This window comes from Haliotis cracherodii, unplaced genomic scaffold, assembly GCF_022045235.1.
Source record: "Haliotis cracherodii isolate W230 unplaced genomic scaffold, xgHalCrac1.p SCAF_32, whole genome shotgun sequence".
Classification (NCBI taxonomy): domain Eukaryota; kingdom Metazoa; phylum Mollusca; class Gastropoda; order Lepetellida; family Haliotidae; genus Haliotis; species Haliotis cracherodii.
Window position 1 is genome coordinate 3,491,455 of NW_027266289.1, and position 22,477 is coordinate 3,513,931.

At 40.1% G+C, this 22,477-nt stretch overlaps 1 protein-coding gene across 2 annotated transcripts; it reads left to right on the forward strand.

Moving 5' to 3' along the window:
- Window positions 1-1,127: 1,127 nt before the first annotated feature.
- On the forward strand, window positions 1,128-21,982 carry LOC139477293 (uncharacterized). Of its 2 annotated transcripts, XM_071259848.1 has the most exons (8): window positions 1,128-1,197; window positions 1,585-1,641; window positions 2,047-2,195; window positions 13,943-14,011; window positions 15,072-15,086; window positions 19,612-19,671; window positions 21,135-21,326; window positions 21,742-21,982. In XM_071259848.1, the coding sequence occupies exons 4-8, from the start codon at window positions 13,975-13,977 to the stop codon at window positions 21,876-21,878; spliced, it is 441 nt and encodes a 146-aa protein (XP_071115949.1). In that variant the 5' UTR covers window positions 1,128-1,197; window positions 1,585-1,641; window positions 2,047-2,195; window positions 13,943-13,974; the 3' UTR covers window positions 21,879-21,982. The 2 variants fall into 2 exon arrangements, with proteins under 2 accessions (XP_071115949.1, XP_071115948.1); XM_071259847.1 differs by lacking the exons at window positions 1,128-1,197; window positions 1,585-1,641; window positions 2,047-2,195 and adding an exon at window positions 3,863-3,973.
- The last annotated feature ends 495 nt before the right edge of the window (window positions 21,983-22,477 follow it).

Below are 22,477 nucleotides of genomic sequence, written 5' to 3' on the forward strand. Positions count from 1 at the left end.
TAACCCTGAATAATCGGTAAAAAATGGCTAAGTAAATTGTCGTGAAGAACGGCCACATGTTGCAACACATTAGCCTTATATGCATGTTTACATTATTATGCTGTATTACGCTGATATGTTACATATACTAGTCAATATATGGTGGCAATCCTGTGAATTTGTGGTGATTTTCAGTGAAAGCAAATGCTTGAACTACAACAAACACACTTCAGGTGTTGTCGTGGACTGATTGAACTATGACTCAAAGCGGGGAGTTGAGCTCTCAACGAAAGGTTTTGTATTAGATTTGGATTTATATGCCTCTGTTGTGTACATACATCAGTCGTGATATTTGTAGAGGTATTTTGTTGGGTGAGTTTCTGAAAGGTTGGATGTACATGAATAATACAGGAATAATAGCGACAAAACCTGCTCATAACTAACTGTGTGTGTCAAAAATGACTGAAAAAATAGCAACAACTTTTCATCGCATTTGGTTTTGGAAAATACTTTGTACTTCTTTCTAGAATTCGGATTTATTATCATTATAACAACCTTCATATCAATGATAATGATTGTCATTGTCATTAAAGGGCTATTATTGTTCCACATGTTATTACTCACCACAGAAGCGCAGAGACAACTGTTGGTTCACATACTCTACCTTCTCGCCACCCACGTGAAAACTAGTTTCGCCTCTCGCTATCAACCTTTGCACTTCATGATTGCATCAGGTGACCTAGTGCTACCATATATCAGTTACTGGTATTAATATTAGGTGACTTTCATGGTGAATCCAGTCATGTCGACAGGTCCTCGCATCGTCCTCTCTGGTGTCTGCTGTAATTTCCCATTTTGACGTGTATCATATGTGGCAGATATGAATTTCCATGTATATAGGTTGTCATTTCAGGTTGTTAGAATTGTGATTGTTTATAGTTTTACCTCTACTAGTATCATCTTCAAGCGTTAGCCTATAGTTATTTTGTAGTTATTTAGTTATAGCTTTGTCACGTCTATTACGGGTATAAGGGGTGACAGGTTGTGTTTTGTCATTGCCTGTCTTATGTTCTTTGTCTTGCGCGGCCCCTTGTGTTGATTGGCTTGTTTTTAAAATACTAAAAGCTACTTGCACGTCAGCCATTGCACTTCACAACAATCAGAGCACGTCAACGATCGCATCTCCGAGCACTTAGGAGTAAACAACAAATCTTAAAGGTTAGTATAATGTTTTAAGGATTGTGTATATGTTACGTACTTAGTAGTAAGGGTATTGGTGTAAATTGATTATTCTAGTGCATCATAATGTTTGCTAAAATGTACAATCGTGTAGTTGTGTATATTTTGTGCAATGGCGTTTATACATACATGTAAGCTTAATACTGTTCAGCATTATTTACGTAACGCATATGTTTTAAAATGTTAGTTAAGGTGTATAAATAGTTAAATGAAAGAATGAATTAATGAACGAATGATATGACTTGATATATCATGTACTTTATCGCCCCGAAGTTTATTAGTAATTTATACAATACCACATTCAATTGCATTTCTATGTATGTGCGCATTTAGAATATTCTGAATGTGGTTTGTTTATTTTTATAGCAGCGCTATATTCCTCCAGAGCACGTGGAATACCTACACCCCAGTGTCACCCACATGGTACGAAACTTATTATTGTGTCACTATATTGCAATAGTGTAAGATACATAGTTCCTCTATCTTTAGCATTCAATTCGTTTAACGTTCATCGCAGTGTTTACGTTAGTATGAAGTATTTGTCTTGTGTTTGTCGTATCAAGGAGTTATCGTTCTTGCATGGTTGCTTCAATGAAATGGGTTAATGATAATGTCATTATTTCTGTATAGTATTATTTATTGCGAATGTTTTTTGAGGAACGGTATTATAATGATTCATATTGTAATATAAATGATTTGTGATATTGATTTGTTGTATTTAGTTATATATGTGTACATGTTTATCCTGAACTAGTATGTATTCGCTATACATGTGTCTCAGGGTGTCTATCTGTCACTAGACAAAGTAATAAAGTCTCACACCCGTAGCCTGTGTCTGGTCTTCCTGTACACCTACACAATCCCGGTTACATAATGGAGCCCCCAGTGAGGACTTTGCAGATTATTGATGACAGAGCCACGACAAGCTGACAAGGAAGAGCATAGGACTGTTTGGAATACCAGCGACTTGTGCTGAGGTTAGTCAGACATCAGAGACTTGTGCTGACATTGACATGTGTGCAATGAACTTCTGCTCATGATTTGTGACTTTATTGAACTGTGGATTTTAATGCGTCAGATGACGTCCACCTGAACTTATACACATCTGATACAATATACCATGTTTTTTAATAGTTTTTTTGCTTGAACGTATCTTCTTTTTTTTCATTATTGTTTAACCTATTATCTGCTCACCCATACGCCACACACGCCTCATAGGCAAGTTTGACTGAGCTTGTTCAAGATTTTATTTTTATTTTGAGAGCGTATCTACTGAAGGATCAATCCAATTTGTTTGTCATTTGAAACACATTAGTGCATTGACGACGTCACATTTGTCTACTCCATGCTGTGAATATAAACCGACAATGCCGAGAAAAGACAGTCTCTATTACATGTCGAGACAGACAGTCAAGGGCAAAATATTGGTGGATCACTGAACATTAGTTTAGGCACAAGGTGTTTGCGGGTAAAGGAAAGCATGCACTCCTTTACCAGTAGGGCCTGACATTCACACAACTTGCACATAAAAGTAAGTGTCTGTTTGTTGCCTAACGCCGACGAGATGTAACCCTCATAAGGTTTTTCCTGTATAATGGGCAGTGTTGAAAATCATAAAACGGATGTTGGATCGTAAATATGTGTACGTTTCCCTAAGATCGAGAACGGGTGTTGGATCGTAAATATGTGTAAGTTTCCCTAAGATCGAGAACGGGTGTTGGATCGTAAATGTGTGTAAGTTTCCCTAAGATCGAGAACGGGTGATGGAGCGTAAATATGTGTAAGTTTCCCTAAGATCGAGAACGGGTGTTGGATCGTAAATATGTGTACGTTTCCCTAAGATCGAGAACGGGTGTTGGATCGTAAATATGTGTAAGTTTCCCTAAGATCGAGAACGGGTGTTGGATCGTAAATATGTGTACGTTTCCCTAAGATCGAGAACGGGTGTTGGATCGTAAATATGTGTAAGTTTCCCTAAGACCGAGAACGGGTGTTGGATCGTAAATATGTGTAAGTTTCCCTAAGATCGAGAACGGGTGTTGGAGCGTAAATATGTGTACGTTTCCCTAAGATCGAGAACGGGTGTTGGAGCGTAAATATGTGTAAGTTTCCCTAAGATCGAGGACGGGTGTTGGATCGTAAATATGTGTAAGTTTCCCTAAGATCGAGAACGGGTGTTGGAGCGTAAATATGTGTAAGTTTCCCTAAGATCGAGAACGGGTGTTTGATCGTAAATATGTGTCAGTTTCCCTAAGATCGAGAACGGGTGTTGGAGTGTAAATATGTGTAAGTTTCCCTAAGACCGAGAACGTGTGTTGGATTGTAAAGATGTGAAAGTTTCCCAAAGACCGAGAACGGGTGTTGGATCGTAAATATGTGTAAGTTTCCCTGAGACAAGGGGCGGTCGGGTAGCCCAGTGGTTAAAGCCCATTTCTGGTGTTCCCCGCCGTGATATTGCTGGAATATTGCTAAAAGCGGCGTAAAACCATACGCACTCACTCCCTAAGACAGAAAACGGGCGTTGGATCGTGAGTCACAACAGCTTGAGGCACGGTAACGGTATAACGAGACAGCGGTGGCACTATAGCGCGGTAATTGAGCGGATGGTAGAGCTCGGCTGCGCCCGGTTAACTGCATAGTTGCCTATCATTTTGATAAGAAAGTTGACCTGAAACAATATTTCGTGTTTCTTGGAATTAGAGTACCGAGAACTTAATTTGCACCGAAGGAGCATTAGGATTTACGAACTGTCTCAGTAAGTGTTCCTTTTGATTTGATTTGTAAGTGTTTTGTACACACTGTTATTAGGCAGGGAGTTGTGTCCAGTATGGTTTCGCCTCACACTGACAAGTGTTCAGTGTTTATCTTGCCATGCCCCACATCTCACAGCGCCTTCCACATTCAGTTGGGTCTGTCCTATCTATATATACTTTGTAAACTGATACATGTAAGACGGGCGATTTATTATTCAACCAAAAGTTAACACTGATCCGAGCTCTTTTCGTGATCGAATGTGCACAACATTGTCCTCGAAAAGCCATATTCTCAGAATAGACGTGAACGTTTGCGTTTGGTATGACTTAATTATTCACTTGCCTCTGAATGTGTTTTTTATCACAATACGGATTTGGGCATAGACAGAATATGTAATATCAACCATAGGGGCATGAGTATAGTCGGTACGTGTTATATCAACCACAGGGGCATGGATATAGTCGAAGGTGTTATATCAACCATATGGGCATGGTTATAGTAGGAATGTGTTAAATCAACCATAGGGGCATGAGTATAGTCGGTACGTGTTATATCAAGCATAGGGGCATGAATAGTCGGAAGGTGTTATATCAAGCATAGGGGCATGGTTATAGTTGGAACGTATTACATCAACCATAGGGGCATGAGTATAGTCGCAACGTGATATATCAACCATAGGGGCATTGTTATAGTTGGAACGTGGTATATCAACCATAGCTTAATGAGTATAGTCGGAACGTGTTATATCAACCATACGGGCATGGTTATAGTCGGAACGTGATATATCAACCATAGGGGCACGGTTACAGTTGGAACGTGGTATATCAACCATAGGGGCATAAGTAGAGTCGGAACGTGTTATGTCAACCATATGGGCATGGTTATAGTCGGAACGTGATCTATGAACCATAGGGGCATGGTTATAGTTGGAGCGTGTTATATCAACCATAGGGACATGGTTATAGTTGGAACTTGTTATATCAACCATAGGGGCATGGTTATAGCTGGAACGTGTTATATCAACCATAGGGGCATGAGTATAGTCGGAACGTGTTATATCAACCATAGGGGCATGAGTATAGTCGGAACGTTTTATATCAACCATAGGGGCATGGTTATAATCGGAACGTGGTATATCAACCATAGGGGCAAGGTTATCGTTGGAACATGGTCTATCAACCATAGGGTAATGAGTATAGTCGGAAGGTGTTATATCAACCATATGGGCATGGTTATAGTGGGAACGTGATATATCAACCATAGGGGCATGAGTATAGTCGGAACATGTTCTATCAACCATAGGGGCATGATTATAGTCGAAACGTGATATATCAACCATAGGGACATGGTTATAGTTGGAACGTGGTATATCAACCATAGGGGCATGAGTATAGACTGAAGTTGTTATATCAACCATAGGGGCATTGTTATAGTTGGAACATGGTATATCAACCACAGGTTAATGAGTATAGTCGGAACTTGTTATATCAACCATAGGGGCATGGTTATAGTTGGAACGTGTTATATCAACCATAGGGACATGGTTATATTCGGAACGTGTTATATCAACCATAGGGGCATGAGTAAAGTCGGAACGTGTTATATGAACCACAGGTGCATGTTTATAGTTGGAACGTGGTATATCAACCACAGGGGCATGAGCATAGTCGGAATGTGTTAAATCAACCACAGGGGCATGAATAGTCGGAAGGTGTTACATCAAGCATAGGGGCATGGTTATAGTTGGAACGTATTACATCAACCATAGGGGCATGAGTATAGTCGCAACGTGATATATCAACCATAGGGGCATTGTTATAGTTGGAACGTGGTATATCAACCATAGGTTAATGAGTATATGCGGAACGTGTTATATCAATCATAGGGGCATGGTTATAGTCGGAACGTGATATATCAACCATAGGGGCATGAGTATAGTCGGAACATGGTCTATCAACCATAAGGGCATGGTTATAGTTGGAACGTGGTATATCAACCATAGGTTAATGTGTATAGTCGGAACGTGTAATATCAACCATAGGGGCATGGTTATAGTGGGAACTTGTTATATCAACCATAGGGGCATGGTTAAAGTTGGAACGTGGTATATCAACCATAGGGGCATGAGTATAGTCGGAACGTGTTATATCAACCATAGGGGCATGAGTATAGTCGGAACGTTTTATGTCAACCATAGGGGCATGAGTATAGTCGGAACGTGGTATATCAACCATAGGGGCATGGTTATAGTTGGAACATGGTATATCAACCATAGGGTAAAGAGTATAGTCGGAAGGTGTTATATCAACCATATGGGCATGGTTATAGTGGGAACGTGATATATCAACCATAGGGGCATGAGTATAGTCGGAACATGGTCTATCAACCATAAGGGCATGGTTATAGTCGGAACGTGATATATCAACCATAGGGACATGGTTATAGTTGGAACGTGGTATATCAACCATAGGGGCATGAGTATAGACTGAAGGTGTTATATCAACCATAGGGGCATGAGTATAGTCGGAACGTGTTATATCAATCATAGGGGCATGAGTATAGTCGCAACGTGATATATCAACCATAGGGGCATTGTTATAGTTGGAACGTGGTATATCAACCATGGGTTAATGAGTATAGTCGGAACGTGTTATATCAACCATAGGGGCATATTTATAGTCGGAACGTGATATATCAACCATATGGGCATGGTTATAGTTGGAACGTGTTATATCAACCATATGGGCATGGTTATAGTTGGAACGTGTTATATCAACCATAGGGACATGGTTATAGTCGGAACTTGTTATATCAACCATAGGGGCATGGTTATAGTTGGAACGTGTTATATCAACCATAGGGACATGGTTATAGTCGGAACGTGTTATATCAACCATAGGGGCATGAGTATAGTCGGAACGTGTTATATCAACCATAGGGGCATGAATATAGTCGGAACTTGTTATATCAACCATAGGGGCATGAGTATAGTCGGAAAGTTTTATATCAACCATAGGGGCATGGTTATAGTCGGAACGTGGTATATCAGGCATAGGGGCATGAGCATAGTCGGAACGTGTTATATCAACCATAGGGGCATGAGTATAGTCGGAACGTGGTATATCAACCATAGGGGCATGAATATAGTCGGAACTTGTTATATCAACCATAGGGGCATGAGTATAGTCGGAACGTGTTATGTCAACCATATGGGCATGGTTATAGTCGGAACGTGATCTATGAACCATAGGGGCATGGTTATAGTTGGAGCGTGTTATATCAACCATAGGGACATGGTTATAGTTGGAACTTGTTATATCAACCATAGGGGCATGGTTATAGCTGGAACGTGTTATATCAACCATAGGGGCATGAGTATAGTCGGAACGTGTTATATCAACCATAGGGGCATGAGTATAGTCGGAACGTTTTATATCAACCATAGGGGCATGGTTATAATCGGAACGTGGTATATCAACCATAGGGGCAAGGTTATCGTTGGAACATGGTCTATCAACCATAGGGTAATGAGTATAGTCGGAAGGTGTTATATCAACCATATGGGCATGGTTATAGTGGGAACGTGATATATCAACCATAGGGGCATGAGTATAGTCGGAACATGTTCTATCAACCATAGGGGCATGATTATAGTCGAAACGTGATATATCAACCATAGGGACATGGTTATAGTTGGAACGTGGTATATCAACCATAGGGGCATGAGTATAGACTGAAGTTGTTATATCAACCATAGGGGCATTGTTATAGTTGGAACATGGTATATCAACCACAGGTTAATGAGTATAGTCGGAACTTGTTATATCAACCATAGGGGCATGGTTATAGTTGGAACGTGTTATATCAACCATAGGGACATGGTTATAGTCGGAACGTGTTATATCAACCATAGGGGCATGAGTATAGTCGGAACATGTTCTATCAACCATAGGGGCATGATTATAGTCGAAACGTGATATATCAACCATAGGGACATGGTTATAGTTGGAACGTGGTATATCAACCATAGGGGCATGAGTATAGACTGAAGTTGTTATATCAACCATAGGGGCATTGTTATAGTTGGAACATGGTATATCAACCACAGGTTAATGAGTATAGTCGGAACTTGTTATATCAACCATAGGGGCATGGTTATAGTTGGAACGTGTTATATCAACCATAGGGACATGGTTATAGTCGGAACGTGTTATATCAACCATAGGGGCATGAGTATAGTCGGAACATGTTATATCAACAATAGGGGCATGAGCATAGTCGCAACGTGATATATCAACCATAGGGGCATTGTTATAGTTGGAACATGGTATATCAACCACAGGTTAATGAGTATAGTCGGAACTTGTTATATCAACCATAGGGGCATGGTTATAGTTGGAACGTGTTATATCAACCATAGGGACATGGTTATATTCGGAACGTGTTATATCAACCATAGGGGCATGAGTAAAGTCGGAACGTGTTATATGAACCACAGGTGCATGTTTATAGTTGGAACGTGGTATATCAACCACAGGGGCATGAGCATAGTCGGAATGTGTTAAATCAACCACAGGGGCATGAATAGTCGGAAGGTGTTACATCAAGCATAGGGGCATGGTTATAGTTGGAACGTATTACATCAACCATAGGGGCATGAGTATAGTCGCAACGTGATATATCAACCATAGGGGCATTGTTATAGTTGGAACGTGGTATATCAACCATAGGTTAATGAGTATATGCGGAACGTGTTATATCAATCATAGGGGCATGGTTATAGTCGGAACGTGATATATCAACCATAGGGGCATGAGTATAGTCGGAACATGGTCTATCAACCATAAGGGCATGGTTATAGTTGGAACGTGGTATATCAACCATAGGTTAATGTGTATAGTCGGAACGTGTAATATCAACCATAGGGGCATGGTTATAGTGGGAACTTGTTATATCAACCATAGGGGCATGGTTAAAGTTGGAACGTGGTATATCAACCATAGGGGCATGAGTATAGTCGGAACGTGTTATATCAACCATAGGGGCATGAGTATAGTCGGAACGTTTTATGTCAACCATAGGGGCATGAGTATAGTCGGAACGTGGTATATCAACCATAGGGGCATGGTTATAGTTGGAACATGGTATATCAACCATAGGGTAAAGAATATAGTCGGAAGGTGTTATATCAACCATATGGGCATGGTTATAGTGGGAACGTGATATATCAACCATAGGGGCATGAGTATAGTCGGAACATGGTCTATCAACCATAAGGGCATGGTTATAGTCGGAACGTGATATATCAACCATAGGGACATGGTTATAGTTGGAACGTGGTATATCAACCATAGGGGCATGAGTATAGACTGAAGGTGTTATATCAACCATAGGGGCATGAGTATAGTCGGAACGTGTTATATCAATCATAGGGGCATGAGTATAGTCGCAACGTGATATATCAACCATAGGGGCATTGTTATAGTTGGAACGTGGTATATCAACCATGGGTTAATGAGTATAGTCGGAACGTGTTATATCAACCATAGGGGCATATTTATAGTCGGAACGTGATATATCAACCATATGGGCATGGTTATAGTTGGAACGTGTTATATCAACCATATGGGCATGGTTATAGTTGGAACGTGTTATATCAACCATAGGGACATGGTTATAGTCGGAACTTGTTATATCAACCATAGGGGCATGGTTATAGTTGGAACGTGTTATATCAACCATAGGGACATGGTTATAGTCGGAACGTGTTATATCAACCATAGGGGCATGAGTATAGTCGGAACGTGTTATATCAACCATAGGGGCATGAATATAGTCGGAACTTGTTATATCAACCATAGGGGCATGAGTATAGTCGGAAAGTTTTATATCAACCATAGGGGCATGGTTATAGTCGGAACGTGGTATATCAGGCATAGGGGCATGAGCATAGTCGGAACGTGTTATATCAACCATAGGGGCATGAGTATAGTCGGAACGTGGTATATCAACCATAGGGGCATGAATATAGTCGGAACTTGTTATATCAACCATAGGGGCATGAGTATAGTCGGAAAGTTTTATATCAACCATAGGGGCATGGTTATAGTCGGAACGTGGTATATCAACCATAGGGGCATGGCTATAGTTGGAACATGGTCTATCAACCATAGGGTAATGAGTATAGTCGGAACGTGTTATATCAACCATAGGGGCATGGTTATAGTCGAAGCGTGATATATCAACCATAGGGACATGCTTATAGTTGGAACGTGGTATATCAACCATAGGGGCATGAGTATAGTCCGAACGTGTTATATCAACCTTAGGGGCATAGTTAAAGTCGGAACGTGTTGCATCAACCATAGGGCCATGGTTAAAGCCAGACACAACAAACGAAGTCTTTGAATAGCATCATTTGTAAGATTGTATATTGTTGTTTTCAGCAGATGTAGTGTGTACGTGTTGCTCAAGTACATTCAGTGGGAATAGCATCATTCAAAGCTATGTTGTTCACTGTGTAAGTTAGTGTGCATCAGTTCCTCCGATGACTTCTCGTCTTTGGATCATTACCCAGCGACCCTTTTCCCAATGACTTCTTCTCATTGGTTCATCCTTTTCAATGTTGGGGACAACATTTTCTAAAATGGGGGAAATATGTCGCCGGCAGCCTTATTTCTACTTTTATCCATCGTAAGGCCGCTCCTCCACTGTCTGCATGTAATGAGTTGTACATGCTACCCGTACCTTGCTTAACGCCTCATTCACGGGCTATCACATGTGACGTCACGGCAATTTGAACGCACAGTCAATTGTCACCTGTCAGCCTGGTAGGATTGGCCGACAGCGCTCAACACCTTTCTCATGTTGATCGACGTTTGTATGTGGTTTTTGGGGAGAGAGGTGCTAACTACTACTTTAAAACAGAGATCATATTAGATTACTAATGAGATGGTGATAAGGCTCAGGATATGAAACAATCTGAACTCACAGTCTTGAATTACTACACAATACACTGCCTGGGACCCCAACGTCAATGGCTACAGTGTGCAAAGATTGTTTGTGAATGAGATAAGCTATATTGTTAGATTTAGTTCTGATGATATTAATTCTTGAAATCCATGACGTAGCAGTCCCCTCATGCACTCAATATATGCTATTTCAGTATCCCAGTATCTTCAGGCGACATTTCCCAGAGAGTGGAACATATTCATCCCTACCTCAACACAATATTTACAAGCAAATGAGGAAAAGAGACAAACGATTTCTGTGATGAGTGAAGCACTGTATGTATGTCTGTGCGCGTGCGTGCGTGTGTGTGCGTGTCTATGTGTGTGTATGTGTGTGCGTGTGTGTGTTTATATATATATATATATATATATATATATATATATATATATATATATATATATATATATATATATATATATATATATATATATATATATATATATATATATATATGTGTCTATATATACATATGTATATTGTGCACTATGTTTCCACAATGACTTCAAGTGTAAAGTGTTCATTTCCGATTCGAGATATTATGTTTAATTGTGTATAGCGTGGAAGTGGCAATAAGTATGGCCCTTGTGCCCCATCCCTTTGTCTCCTTGGACAATAAAATATATTTGGAACAAATGAAAAAAACACATACATCAAACCTATTACATGTCTCTTATTCTTGTGTGTAGAATATAAAACTGGGCGGCAAAATAAAGTATAGGTCGAGTTCCATGATCGATAACAAAATAACAAGAAGAGGTTTTGTTGTGAATTATAATATAATCTTGGGAGGAGTAAAATGATTGATCAACCACAGTTTGAATGAAATTGTGCAATCACAGGTAATGTAAGCTCAAGGTAAACAATGGTGTGGTAAGAAATTTCATGTTCAAAGGTTGTCTGAAATGTCACCAACGAATTGTCACATACAGTACAAGCTCATTGTCGACACAGTTGCCTTCAATATCGTCCATTTTGGGAATTGTCTGGACACCCACCGCAAATACACTGAAATTCTAAGGGTGAAAAATATATACAATAGTCTGTTGGCTCGACATGCTAAGCTCCATAGTTTTAGTTATAATGTAACAAAATAGTGATTTTGAATTATATTAAAACATGTTTATACATTTATGTATTCGACGTGAGAGGGGTAGCGACATCCATATATAAACATGCTGTTGGATTTGGATTGCTTTAAACTGTTTCATCAAACAAATATAGGATTTGATGTTGTCATATCGTGAATCAATTTATTTAATATTCACTTAATGACTTTGTTGTGTACTAGTCTTGTAAGTCAATTTTATTTCTTCCAAATGTTCTATTGCGAACACATATAGAGTCAGCGCTGATGATTGTCATATCTATTGCACGAATGAATGAACTTATCATCATTAATAAACTTACCTGACTTCATTGTGTGTTCTGAAGTCAAATCAGGCATCCTGTACGGCTTCGTTCACGTTTACCCTCAGATGTACGATAGAAAAATCTGCGAGTCTGTGTGTTCAATGTTCGACTTCATTTTAGTGACAGGTGTTCGTTTATTTATTAAAATTCCACAAATTCATAAATCACATTGAGTTGCTCGCCTATTCCCCAGTTGCTCACACTCTCCACTGATGCTAACTGTCTTGGTTAACTGCAGTCCGGATATAACTAATTACAAACTCTGTTCTAATTATGCTAATCGAGGAAGTGCATTATACCAGATGACAAACTTAGTTACCCTGTCACACTAATACTGGTTTTCAATAAACACATGTCAATTGACTAAACGAACATCCTTTTTATATACTTCAGTAGAAGTATCACGATGGACAGTGCATACAACTGTTTGTCAATCAATATCAAGCAATATTTTAGATTCAGAATCACCATACCATGACATAGCAGAAACATATATATCAAATTGTATATATTCATATTTGCCGCTATTCACGATACATTTATTTTACCGTCACTGTTTTAAACTACTCTGAACTACTTGTATGTATAGATCATCTTATTTGTAAACGTTAGGCGAACGTATTATATATCTAACTGTTACAAAAGTCTGCTGAAATCTTATGTTTCTTTATTATGTAAAATGCTGTCAACAAGAATAAATCCCATTATTTCATAACACTCCAAATATAGTTGTCATAATAAACATAGTTTTGAATTATATTTGTCACATGCAATAATACTGTCCGGTATTATCAGTAATATTTCCAATATCAACCACATAGTGTGATAATCCAGTAAGAAGAAACAGAGTGAAGCAGTGGTAAATCTATCCATATATACAAAAATGGATATTTTTGGATATGCCATATCTACAAAATTGTATATTTTTGGATATACCATATATACAAATTGTATAATTTGTATACATTGGAATTTTCCCATGTGTGTGTTCCGGATTGTTAAACGAATGTGTTACAGATTGTCCCATGACTGTGTTACAGATTGTCAAACGATTGTGTTACAGATTGTCCCCTGACTGTGTTCCAGATTGTCAAACGATTGTGTTACAGATTGTCCCCTGACTGTGTTCCAGATTGTCAAACGATTGTGTTACAGATTGTCCCCTTGGTGTGCTCCAGATTGTCAAACGATTGTGTTACAGATTGTCCCCTGACTGTGTTACAGACTGTTCCCTTGGTGTGTTCCGGGTCGTCTACTGATTGTGTTTCAGATTGTCCTCGGAGTGTGCTCCGGATTGTCAAATGATTGTGTCACAGATTGTCCCCTGACTGAGTTTTGGTCTAGATTGTCCCCTAATATGTTACAAACTGCCCCATGACTGCGTCCTAGATTGTCCCTTGATTATTTTACAGATTGTTAGCTTTTGTATATGTATAATAAAGACGCAGATAATGAGAAAGGCTGAATTATTGTTTCTTCAAGAAAGCAAATAGAAAATAAAATGAAAATCCCTAAAAATATAGTTAATATCCAAATTTAAAACTTTAAGTTTCAGAGAGCTTGTATTTGGACTGAGAGGGGATGGGAAAGAGAAGGCACTATGAACGGATCGATGGCGGTAAGTTTAGTTGTGACAGTTGTTACCAATTTAGACAATCAGCTGGGTTACAACTTGTCAGGCCAAGCACCATCGTTTGAAACTAATACTGAGTTGGCGTCTTAGTGGTGATAGTAAAACAGCTCAGATCTAGCACATTCTTTGGAAATTAATGCTCAGCTGGTATGGAAGTCATTCTAGTAAAATTATATCAGGTTAAACACCATCGTTGGAAACTTATGACGGGTTGGCATCACAGTCATCATGGTGAACATAGTTGAGATCTAGCACCGTCGTTGGAAACTGATGCTCCGCTGGTATCGATGTCGTGGCAGTAAACTTAGATCAGCTCTAGGGCCATGGTGGAAGCTAATTCTCAACACGAACCTAAGTCATGATAGTAATATTTTTTCAGGCCAAGCACTATCTTTGGAGTTGAATGCACAGCATATATCTTAGTCTTGATAGTAATATTATCTCATGCCAAGCACTATCTGTGGAGATGAATGCACAGCTTGTATCTTAGTCATGGTGGTAACATTAGCTCAGGTCTAGCATCATCGATGGAAACTCAAGCTTAGTTGGCTTCTTAGTGATGATAATTAATTTATCTCACCTCAATCATTAGCGTTGGAAACTATTTCTCATGATAATAACATTAGCTCAGTTGAAGCTACATCGTTGGAAACTAATGATCAGTTTGTATGTTAGTCATGATAATAAAAATGGATCCAGCCAAGTACCATCGTTTGAAGCTGATGCTCTGATGGTATATTTGTCATGATAATAAACCTAGCTTAGGTCTACAATCATCAATGAAACCTGATAATCTCAGGTCTGTCATCACTTTTGACAATAATGTTCGTTTGGTAACCTCTTACCGACCTCAAGCCCTGTCAGGTACGAACTTGATCCTCACTTCTATTGTGAGAATAGAGTGTATGTGGACAAAAACACCTTCCTCCAATGTGTGAATGCATTGAACATTGGGTCGTTGAGAATGCACCTTTATGAGTTGAATTCAAAGAATGTGCACAACATTTCAATAACACTAAGTACGGAACTGTATTTCGTGTTTCAGGTGCATCAGGAAAAGGTGAGGATCACAGACTCCAACTTGAATGCGTTGATGCCAGGTCAAAGTGTTCATAAAAAATCCCATTCATTTAGAACTTTAAATTGAATAAAGCGTTGTGATATTTCCAAATAGTTCTCAGAAGCGCAGGGGAGGTCAACATGTACATGGATGCTTGCATAAATCAATAATCGCAGCCATCAGTAATCTGTATATACTCAACAACGAAACACCAATATTTTAGTGCATTTTTCAAACAAGCAAAGTTTGGTTTTCAATATTGTAGTATATGTATGGAATCAAGTCACAAAAACGCAACTGCTACAGAAAAGCATGCATTCCATGCAAAAGTTGATTTTTATGCAAGCCCCATGCATTTCCCTACCAAAGAATGTGTATAAAAGTATGTGCGTTAACGGGATCCCATGTGCATTGTTTAGCATCGTGCTGACAACAACCACTCATAAAAACAACAAAATTACGCAATTATTCAACATTACGAAATGTCACGCCTGTCTGAAAATGAGCGTCTGCGAGCCATAGGTATGCTTGAAGCAGGATCGAGCCAACGTGATGTTGCAAGACAATTTAACGTCCACAGAAACACCATTTGGTGTTTCTGGCAAAGTTGGCAACAGACGAATTCAGTCAGAGACCATCCCGGAGTTGCAGGCCACGCGTAACCAACAATCAACAAGACAACTGGATTCGAACAACACACCTACGAAATCGATCGCAGCCAGCAACAGTGACTGCGAGAAGCATCCCTGGCCTTCGATGAATATCTTCACAAACCGTACGTCGCCGCCTCATATGTGCAGGGATTGTCGCCAGAAGACCCGCCAGACGTCCCATTTTTAAAGAAAACCGCCGTCATGCACGTCTACAGTGGTGCAGACAGCGTTTACGTTTAACGGCCATGTAGTGGGGACAAGTTATATTCATTGACGAAATTGGACGGATTCGAGTGTACCGACGTCGAGGTGAACAATACGTCAATCATTGTGTCATGGAAGAAGATCGGTTCGGGGGCGGCAGCGTTATGATATGGGGTGGGATTACAGCAAGACGGAGGACCCGTTTGATAGTGGGAGAGGGAAAGCTCACGACGAGATCATCGCCCCTGTTGATCTACCGTTTTTGCGTCGTCATGGCCCAGGCATTATCTTTCAACTTGACAACGCCCGGCCGCATATTGCTCGACTTGTTCAGGATTCTCTTCAGCAAAACACCGTGAATGTCATCCCCTGGCCGGCTTGCTCCCCTGATCTCTCACCAATCGAGCACATGTGGGATGAGATGGATCGGCGCCTTCGACGTCAACCACGTGTTCCACACACACTCCAGGAACTTTGAAACATGCACCAGCAGATATGAACAGATATCCCACAGGACTTTGTGCGACGCCTGGTCCATTCCATGAGACGAAGATGTGTTGCTTGCATCGCAACCAGAGGTGGACACACACGCTATTGATTTGTAAATTGACATTTTGGCATGTTCATGTTTTTTTTTAATGAAATCACGCATTTTCTGAAGTCAGTATGGCAAATTAAACCATTTGACCAGTTACATGATTCCTTTATCTGTTGCAAACCGAAATTGTTTCAGATTTGGTAAGAAACATAACTTTGCATTAAATCTTATTCAATGTCACAGGAACTTTTGTTGTTCAGTAAATGTAGACTTAACAGATATCCCAGTATTTAGTGCTCCAAAAAGAGACTGACCCTTGAGAGGTTGTCAAATTAATCAAGAACATTGCTATAAATACCAAGGGAAATCACACTGTAACCGTCACACAACAGTCCTGACACATCTTAACATAATTAAACGTTTTTCTATTTTTTAAAATATTGTTATTTCAACCTGATGAAACTTAGTGCGTAGTAGGGCAGGAATCAAACTGCGATCTATTGAGACTTATCCTGTGACCCGTGGATTTGTTCGCAACCGATGCTGAGCAAAAAAGGATAAAAAAAGGTAAAGACAACAAATATATAATAAACTGACGTCCAAAAGAAAATTTACCAAATGAAAATATAAATTTCAGACAAAGTTTTGGTTTTTTTCCGATGAAGTCTATCTAAAACACATAACCTAAAAACAGCAATAGTGTATTCAGAAGATGTTAATCGTCTGTTACGTGTTTGCGAGATAACACGCGAAAAAGTGAGAAACACGTGCACCACGGACAACAGCAAATGAACGTGCGCAATCGGTATAAAACGATTGCAACGGCAAGTCAGACATCCACAGTGATACAAAAAAACAAAAGAAATGCCAGGACTCACAGTCGAACAACGTGAACGAGCCTTGGGTATGGTATAGATGGGAGCCACCAACGCCCATAATGCACGAACCTTCGGTTGCTCCCGTGTTGCCGTTACCAACTTGATGCAACGTTACAGACAGACAGGACGGACCGCTGCCAGGCCAAGAACAGGCAGACCCAGGGTAACCATGCCCCATGATGACCCGTACTTGCGTACCCTGCACCTCCGAAATCGCTTCCTGACAGTGACGTCATCGGCGACAAATGCCTTAGGTCACAGGGTTAGTCGACAGACAGTGGCCAGGAGACTCATGGATCACAGAATCAGGGCGTTTATACCATACAGAGGACAGCTATTGACAGCGCAACATCGTCGTCTGCGATTGAGATGGGCCCGGACTGTACGACGTTGTCAGGGCGTGACTGGCAGAGGGTTGTCTTCACTGACGAAAGTCGATTCTGTATGTTTAGGGCTGATGGAAGACAACGTGTTTACCTCCCAAGGGGTGAACGAACGGCAGCGTGTTGCGTGCAGGAGGTCGTGCCATATGGTGGAGGGAGCGTCATGGTGTGGGGAGGGATCTGTGGGCAGGAGAGAACACCGCTGGTCATCATTGACGGAAACTTGTCAGCTGAGCGGTACATGGATAACATTCTTCGTCCAGTTGTCCTACCATTTCTCCAACAGCAGCCACATGGTGTCATTCATCAGCATGACAACGCTAGAGCTCATACATCCAGAATTGTCACTAACTTCCTCGCGGGCAACAACGTCAACGTCCTGCCGTGGCCTGCATGCTCACCCGACACGTCCCCCATAGAACACCTCTGGGACTCTCCAGGCAACCGGCAAGAACTGATCTTGGCACTCCAAGAAGAATGTCGTCAAATCCCACGTGACCTCATCAGACGACTGACTTTTTCTGTACGTCGAAGAGTTGTTGCGTGTATTGAGGCATTTGGTGGTCACAAACGCTACTAATGACTCGTTATTGAACGTGAGCGATTGTTTATGTACTCTGCCTATTGTTCATGATTCTGAAAGCTCGAGTTTTGTACCACACCCAACTTTGGGGGGCTCTTACGTCATTTTCGGACGCGGTATGATTGTCATTTTCAGTGTTGATTATGTTGCTATACTGATCTTCTGAATACATTTTACTTCATGCATGTATGTTTTGTTGTTTGTGAGCAAGAGTGATTTCAAACTCTGGTAAAGTTTCTTTTGGACGTCAGTTTATTAAATCAAATAATAAAATGTTATAAAATAGCATATTATAAGCATACATTGTAAGTGATGTCTTTGACTTGATGCTATTTATATAAAAGTTAATGTCGTATTAGTTATATATGGCAATGTCGGGACAAAAACAACTCTAGCCAGTTACAAAAGGTCCACTAAAATGAGGACAGCACAATGTATAAATCGCCATGTGTGCGGGCAGTACACTCGTGTCTTATTTCTCGTTAGTTCGTAATGTAATAACAAACATAATTTCAACATATTTCAGCATACATGTCGACTTTCAATTAATCAGACGTTATATCTAACAAGTGCAATCATTACAGAAACACAAGTCTGAAAAGGGGAATTTGCACAAAAAGAATCCCAATGTGTTTTTTTCTACCATGTGTCTCTGTAATAAGTATGAACTGGAGGATACGAATTGTATGTTTTGTGTTCCCAGGGTACTGAAGTTTTAAGATATAAGTAGTTAAAATGTGATTGTTAACCAAATAAAGTCTCGAAATCTCATGGTTCGTCACATGCATTTTCATTATTTTTTTATTTTGCCGACTGACTATACCATTTTAACGATTTAATATTAACCACGCTTTTCTGAACCGTAAGTAATGTCATTTAGATAACTTTGTTATTAACACATCTAGAAATATAAAAGTTTATATTTTAAACTTGACAACTGACAGTGGTGTTACTAAAATGTGCTTATGAAATGCTGCTAACTGTGTTATGAAAGTGGCTGGCAATGATAATTTCTGTTTCAACGTTGTCCTTCATTGGGTGTGATTGAGTCACTTAATACAAATAACTGACAACAAGTTGAAATGGTTAATCAAAACAGTTCCATTAGAAAATGTTGGGGTTGGGTATGTTCCTGTTTTGGAGTATACTGGTCCATAGGCTTAGATCAGTAGTGCTACCTTGGGAATACGGATGGCAATAAGACATTCCTATATTGTTGTGTACCTTCTATGTTATGTGCTACTGATGAATACAACCATCTCAGATCTACCAGGTTCTATTTTCAGTTATCTACAATGTGTATTCTGTCCTGTGCTTTCTGCTGTCTATTGGCATGACAATCCCAGGTAAGCGAAGATATAAGTATGAATTATAGGAACTTAGTATGTGCACTATATTTGGTTTTGTTTGCAACCATACTGGTTTTGAAAATACCCCTCCAAGGACCTATGTTCAGGAAGACCACAGGGCCGACCCTCTGTGCAAGACCAATTCCACCCCAAACCATGATGTTCGGACCACCCTACGAGTCCCTCTCAACAACACAATCATCCGAATAACGTTCTCCACGGCGTCGCCAGACTCTACCCCTGCCATCTGCTGTTGAGATACAGTAACGGCTCTCGTCTGAGAAGAGGACTCTCCTCCACTGCTGGTGGCGCCAATGCTGGTGCTGTGTTGCCCACTGAAGACGGTCCCGGCGATGACGTGGTGTCAGAATGGGTCCTCGGTGTGGCCTGTGACAGTAGAGATGTCTGCTCGTCAATCGTCGACGCACTGTGTCCGCACTAATGTGTTGCTGGTGCGTCCCCATGGTCTATCGAGCAGTTTTCGCATCAGTAACAAAGCGATCTTGAAGATGTTGTCACACAATCTGACGATCCTGACGTCGGGTGGTGACCCTTGGTCTTCCACCACGTGGTCGGTCGTCGGTGTTGGTGGTCTGGTACCGTTGCTGGAGCCTGTATATGGTCCTTACGTGGACTTGAAATGCATTGGCTACTTGCCGGACGGTTTCTCCAGCTGGCAGTCGTTCAAGGGCTTTGTATCAATCTTGGCATGTGGTAGCAATTCAATATCGAATGGATGTTATCCGATCTGGGTGGATTTGTATAGGGCAAGAAATGGGGGAACGCATGTGCATTTCAATTTGCACAGAACTCACGTGCATCAGGTTACCATTGCGATCGTTTTTTTATTAATTGTCAATTGCTTTGTTTTTTTATCATCAAATTTCATTTTTCTGGACAAAGTAATGTTCAATTTTAGAAACATTGACAAAAAATTACCCAGATATTTAAATGACACCTTTTCATGCAATGCTACTTGGGGTGACGTTTCTTTTGCGGTTCAGTATAGATATATATATTAGATGGTTATTCAACGATCGTCGATATACCTGAAGCTTAAGTTAACTTCTTGACCAAATTGTTTTGGATTTGCTGATTCGAGCTGAACTCCTGATGTATATGCATAAAGAAACACACCAGCAAGAAGATGAGCACAATTGGTGCCCATGGGAATACCTACTTCTTGCATAAATGTCAGAGTCCCAAATGGTATATCTTATCAATGAGGATACCCAGCGTTTCACATACTATTTTCTCAGTAAAGCTCACATGCCATTTTTGACAAATTGACCCGAACCTCAAAGGATATATATGTAACTATGTCTACGGTCACCACGGTTTGTCACTCAAGCCCCATGGACCAAGGGATGATGTTTGTCCTTAAGTTTGTCATGTGGAATATCAGTAAAGTGTACTTTTGCTTTCTTTACAATCTATATACCTGTATTTTATTATTCCAGGTGTAGTGTACTTTAACGACTGTGCTGGCAGTTACATCCTAAACGTATATCTGATTGTGCAAGGTGCACTCCTCATCATCTTCCCTATCCTGATGTGCACTGCGTTATGCTGTGGCCCTCGTATGAGGGACGTATACTACTACACTGTATGTGTCACGGCAGGACTTCTGTGCACTGGCTGGTTGATCGCAGGTTTGTCTATGACGTGGTAGACGCGTAAACAATAGAGTCACGTACGTATAAAAGCGGCCTTAACAACAAGGAGGTGCTGAGGTCATATTCTGACAGAACTGCTTAAAGTGACATGTTTTTCCAATTTAGTAGTCATAGACGGCCGTATATCATGAGAGGTAATTCACGGTAGAATTGGATAAACGTGTTAAGTCATTTGCATTTAAGCAAATGTAATTGAAAGTCATATCAGAAATAAATAAAACACCAATATATGAAGATGAAAAGTTATCTTAACTTTTATAACAGGAATTGTTTTGACATGCTTGGTTATGCAAATATATCACAATTAGGACATTTTGATGAACAACTTAGGAACAATTATGTCCAAGAGTATAAGGTCTAAAATTCTATGGCAAATGTTTTCTGTTTCCAGGAAGTCACTGGCACGATGTAAGTGAGTGCAAGTCGACTACGTTATACAAGGTTTCCCTCGGGGCCCTTGTGGCCACCTGGCTGGTGAATGGTGTCTTCTTGGTTTTGGCCTTGGTATGCCGCATCTGTTGCAAATAGAAAATACAGAAAACAACAACAAAATGTCCGTCGTTACTGAACAAAATGACTATACATGTACTATTTTGACATCTTTTTTTTATTTATTAAAACAAACACCATTGCGTTTTGTTGTGTTGTCATCGATCTTCCACAAAAGTGTCAAAATCAGGAATGACAACCCATGCACGTACGTGGCGCAAACTATAGGATTAGGTGTAACACAAACCAGGTCAAAATGAAAACAATTAATTGTTTAATACATGTGTTAAACATATTAAATCCAGGGTAAAGTTACCAGCATTCAAAGCAATACCACCTTACTGCTTACTGCAATCTCATTAAAATCAGATCTTAGTTCTCGCTACCGCTGAACAAAGATCTGAGGACATCCCATTACGGGTCACGTCAGAACGACCTTTCATTCAACTAATCAGGGCGTCGCTTATCAGATCATGAAAGTGACCTCGAAATATTTAACAGTGGGTATTCCGAACGACAGATTATATCAATACAATCTAGACCATATATAAACCATTCCAGAATGTGTTTTTTATCAATTTTAACATTTTCAATCCAGAAAACGCCAAGATATGATTCGAACCGTAGTCGCCAGTTTG